The 4,779-nt window shown below is 35.8% G+C and overlaps 1 protein-coding gene across 1 annotated transcript; it reads right to left on the bottom strand.

The window, feature by feature from the left end:
* Window positions 1-1,712: 1,712 nt before the first annotated feature.
* Window positions 1,713-4,558, bottom strand: LOC113286037 (transcription factor MYB90-like). Its single transcript, XM_026534756.1, has 3 exons — window positions 4,416-4,558; window positions 4,098-4,227; window positions 1,713-2,611 (listed from the first exon to the last, which is right to left on the bottom strand). The coding sequence occupies exons 1-3, from the start codon at window positions 4,549-4,551 to the stop codon at window positions 1,792-1,794; spliced, it is 1,086 nt and encodes a 361-aa protein (XP_026390541.1). The 5' UTR covers window positions 4,552-4,558; the 3' UTR covers window positions 1,713-1,791.
* Window positions 4,559-4,779: the final 221 nt, after the last annotated feature.

Below are 4,779 nucleotides of genomic sequence, written 5' to 3'. Positions count from 1 at the left end.
AATGCGCGTTTAAGGTGAAATCACAGGATAGGATAAAAAATACTCCATCCAACTCCAGGGATAATACTTAGATACGGACTCACAGACGTTGTAACAAAGAACATGAGCAATCATATATGCTTCGACGTGTATGATCTTCATCACAAAACCAAGAATACAGCAGCAGGAGACAAACGGGTAGATACATAGATAAATCAATGATGAACAGCTAATGAAAAACCCCATACCTGTATAGAAGAGGACGACAAGCATCAACCACAGTCGAAGAAAGGAGGATCGGAGATATCAAAAGATACAGGGGCAAAAACAATCGAGAGCGAAAGAAACAGAAAATTGAATGATGTTATCTTCCTCACAAGAATGATGATAATAAATGACTAAAGAACAAGAATAGAAAACAAGAAGAGGATGAACACTGACAAGAAGAGGATAAAAGTTTTTTTTTCACATTCTCTTTCCTCTTTATGAAGCTAGAGAAGACAATAATTGCTCCTCGTACCAAGGAGAAGTTACGGGGAAAGTTAATGCAAAGTGGGAAACGTGTAGGACGACCTTTCTTCTTCAAAATTGCAAAATACGCCCAAGTCAGAAGAAGAGGGGCAAATTGTATGTACACCTTTCATCATCCACCACGTGTACAGAAAGAGACACGTGGAATGCATGCAAAACAAGATATCAAAACATGATAGCAAGCATCTCATCAGAAGATGCCACCAATCAGCAGATATGACGGTCAGGGACAGAGGATCACAGAGGTATGATGGCTCAGAGGAGCACCAGATAATACCCCTTGGGAAGATCCCAGATCAACGGCCGAGAGGAAGTTTGGCTGACACAGATGTGACTAGACAAAGAGACACTTGTCTGACACGAGCAGACATCCATCTACCCACATTAAATACCAAAGAGATATACACGTGTCAATCAGCTCGTGGAAGAGGCGAGGATAATCCTTCGTATTCAAGCTCAGGCCGCAGCATATGCCGAAGACCTCTGCGTAATAGGAACAAAGCACAAGAATATAAGATTACAACGGCGCCTCAGAAATGGGACCCACGTTCCAACCCTATAAATACCCCTCTCCACTAAGAGAGAGGGGTCGACCAATTTAGAGCAATTATAGGAGAATATAGGAGAGAGAAATAGGAAGAGTAAGTAATCCCCCTACTTCCGCAGACCTATGTATACTCTAAAGTCATTCGACTATCTTTGTAACCATTCAATACATAGTGAAACACCAGCCCCGTGGATGTAGACCTTAGTGCCGAACCACGTAAATCTGTCTTATTTACATTTCAGCACCTTACATTCAGCGTTAAACTTCATATGCTTTACATTTATATTTGATTCTTGGTTTATTCATTTATACGAACATTATTTATGATAATATTCGACTAGACAATGACACGTCAGAAGGCTTCGAGTCGATGAATCGATATAATCATCCCCTTTACGCATACGACGTACAATTCTAAAATTTGGATGTATGCGAATATTATTTGTGAACACGTGGATGGCTTCGTGATTTATGTGTTCACGGTTATAAACCAAGACAAATCTTCTACTGTGTTCCCGTCAATAATGAGAACCACGTCCGTCTACATTAAACATGAAAGGAGCATTTTCTCTAAAACTGTAACACTAATGTGTTAATCAATTTAGCTTTTCAGTAAGAAATTAATCCATGCATGCTGATTGTTTTGTACTAGTTGCTTAAATGCTTAGTTATTAGGAGTAATTAATTAAGCTAATTGATTACATAATTAATAATACTTGTTGCATTACCCTTAATTATATCATTAAATACTCCTCTTGCTCTTCCCCTAACATATGCCACAAATTGTCATCAAGATAATTGTTCCAGAAGTTGTCATTGTTGCCAGCACCGCCTTCTTCTAACCCTTTACCGTCATTGAAACTACAGTAGTAAGCATGTTGATTGTCACTACCGCCATCTTTATCCTTTGCAATCCCTTCCTCAACACCTTTGGCCGTATTACTTTCAAATTTTGATGAGGCGTTGTTATTAGAAGTAACTCGTTTCTTTTTCTTTGGCTTCTTTTTCTTCTTCTTCGTCGTTGAATTTTCTTCTTCTTCAGTTTCACCGAACAACATATTTTTCAACCAACTAGTACTATTATCATTAATTTGTTGATCATTTGAGAACAGGTCGTCGAATAATAATGGCAAACAGTTAGTAGCATTTTTGCTAACAACTTGTGAATTCTTAGGAAATCTAGTTGTTGTTGTAGTGATGTTATTATTCACCCCTGTTGTTGTTGTTGGCACATTATTCATATTCCACTGAGATTTCTTGAAGGTTCGAGGTTGAGGTCTTAAGACTTCGGTTCTCATATGTTTATCATCGATATGATCTATAGTACTAATATTAGGGGACAGGCGCCTGCGTTTTAGAATCTTCCGGTGTTCATGGTCCTGGCCATCACGATAAGCAGTATTATCATGACCTGCTGATTTCTTGGTCACGGCAACTTGTTTTCCTTTCTCGGTATTGTTTCTAGAGAAACAAGTTTTTTTCAAGTGAGTGTTGTAGTAATTCTTGATGTCGTTTGCTGTTCTTCCAGGAAGTCTACCAGCAATTAATGACCATCTGAAAGAAGTCCATAAATTGGAATTAGGTGTTTGTTACTAAACAATGAACATGTACGATTAGAAGAAAATTAATATGATAATCAAACTCTTATGCGTGCATGTCAATTCAATTTACTACCTCGGTCGTATTAGATGACCTACTTAGTTTAAAGTTTTGTCCCACCAATTGTTGACCTATATCATTAAACAAGTGAATATTTCAAAAATTATCATTTTAATTGATTATCGTTAGTATAAGAAATGTATATAATTTGATATCCATGTTTATATACTCGTTAAGTAGGTGTTTTGAAATGCTTTCCAATGTTACAAAGTTTACAAAAATCCATGGTATAGTTTGAGAAATAAATCATTTCTAAATTTTACAAATTATTTTCCATAACGGTATAATTGTAAAAACACAAAATTGGTTAAAAAGACCAAAATCAACAATTCCTGGGTGAAATGGACAGTTAGATTTTGATACTGTTTAAATGGACAAAAATGTAAAAATAGGCAGGATGTAACCAGTTTCATCGTGCCAATTTTCAAATATTTTTTCTTATTTTTAATTTACAAAGAATGTATCCAGTTTCATCCTTGCTATTTTCTAAATTTAAGCTAGGATGAAACTGGTTACCATTTTTTTCGGCCATTTCATCCAAACTATTTTTTACTCGTCCATTTGAACCGTGATTTAAAAGTATTTGGACAAATGACCCATTTTCCGTTGTAAAAAACGCTTAAAAATACTCCTTCCCATTCCCTGTCTTAAAAATTGTGCAAACTTCAACTAAATCATCTAATAGATACTTGATTATGATTTGCATACACAATTATGGAGTGGGCACTATCAAGAGTGGACAAAACAATTAAAACACATCCGGGAAAGATTTTCAATTTTCCATTTTGTCTTATTGCTTCACCTATTTTCCAAGGTGTTATTTTCTGCTCACCTCTTTAATACGGAGTACTATTTTTGGACTGAACTATTTGACTTAAACAGCTGATGGGTGACAGAAATGTAGGAAAGAGCTTCAGTGTTCTTAAAACTCGGTCACCGATACAAAAATACGATTGTAGCTCTGTTATATCAAATTTATTAGTTTTCTCAAAAAGTGAAAACAAATAAATAATAAATTATTTATTTTTAAAAACCAAAAGTTTGAGTAAGTGAGCAAAGTCGGGTGCTAGCAAAAATTGAAGCTAGCTAGTTTTTACTTCCTGTAAAAACTTTATGCTTGGATAAGATCTTCACTCAAAAAAAAAAAAGGAGAAAAAAAATGGTCTTAAGTATATATATTGGTTAAAAAAACGTAAAAAAGAGCTGCCACACAGGTGACAGACCCGCAGACCTTCATGCCACCGCCGACTTATACATACTGTGTCTTTCAGTTCTTGCAGCAATTTGAATTCTTAAGTAACAATGGTGATGAGTTAACCCAGACGAGGTATAAGCATAAGGGCGTATATTATAACTAATTAGCTTAACCTGATCTACTTGCCTGTTACCAAGAAGCTTATGCATTCTGATGATGAGGTCCACTTCATCTTCCTTAAACTCTCCTCTTTTAATGTTTGGTTGTAGATAGTTCAACCACCTCAATCTACAGCTTTTCCGACATCGATTTAGCCCTGTAAGAATTTAGCAAAATTAAGAAAAAGCAATATGACAAAGATAGATGAAATATCCAATCCCCGGCAGCAAGCTACGTACCTCATTCCAAATTTAATTAAACTAAGCTTAAGTAGTTTACATGGATATTTCATTTGCTCTTCATTAATCCGGGAAGACGATACATTAAGCGACATAAGTAATTTACCTGCTCTAATAGGAACTTGACGCCATTTTCCTTCACCGTACTTTAAGATACATTTCCTAAGAAGTTGATCTTCTTCTTCAGCCCAGGCACCTTTCCTCAAACCTTTTTCTGAAGATACAATTGAAGAACTCTCCATATTTGGAAGATGGTGCAACAAATGTAAAGTTTTCTATTATTATCGAAGTATACCGCCTAACTTGATGATATATTTATAGCATGTAGCTAGGGTCGGGTTCCCCTAAAAAAACAAAAGCATCTAAGTAGGAAAAAGTAAGTACAGTAAATTCGAACAAACAAAATCTTGCATGTGACGAAGTAGTCCATATGTAAGTACAATAGTAGAGTGGTTCACGGCTAATTTAGA

Source organism: Papaver somniferum, chromosome 6 (assembly GCF_003573695.1).
Source record: "Papaver somniferum cultivar HN1 chromosome 6, ASM357369v1, whole genome shotgun sequence".
NCBI lineage: Eukaryota > Viridiplantae > Streptophyta > Magnoliopsida > Ranunculales > Papaveraceae > Papaver > Papaver somniferum.
Note: the sequence above shows the minus strand (reverse complement) of the source record. Positions and strands in the feature narration are given on the sequence as shown.

What these genes read in the sequence shown, in the direction of transcription:
- LOC113286037 (XM_026534756.1), bottom strand. Translation starts at nt 4,551, where the DNA reads ATGGAGAGTTCTTCAATTGTATCTTCAGAAAAAGGTTTGAGGAAAGGT. An exon ending in TCAAGTTCCTATTAGAGCAG is followed by an intron (nt 4,228 to 4,415) that starts GTAAATTACTTA and finishes AAATTCTTACAG; the next exon opens with GGCTAAATCGATGTCGGAAA. An exon ending in CATAAGCTTCTTGGTAACAG is followed by an intron (nt 2,612 to 4,097) that starts GCAAGTAGATCA and finishes GACTTCTTTCAG; the next exon opens with ATGGTCATTAATTGCTGGTA.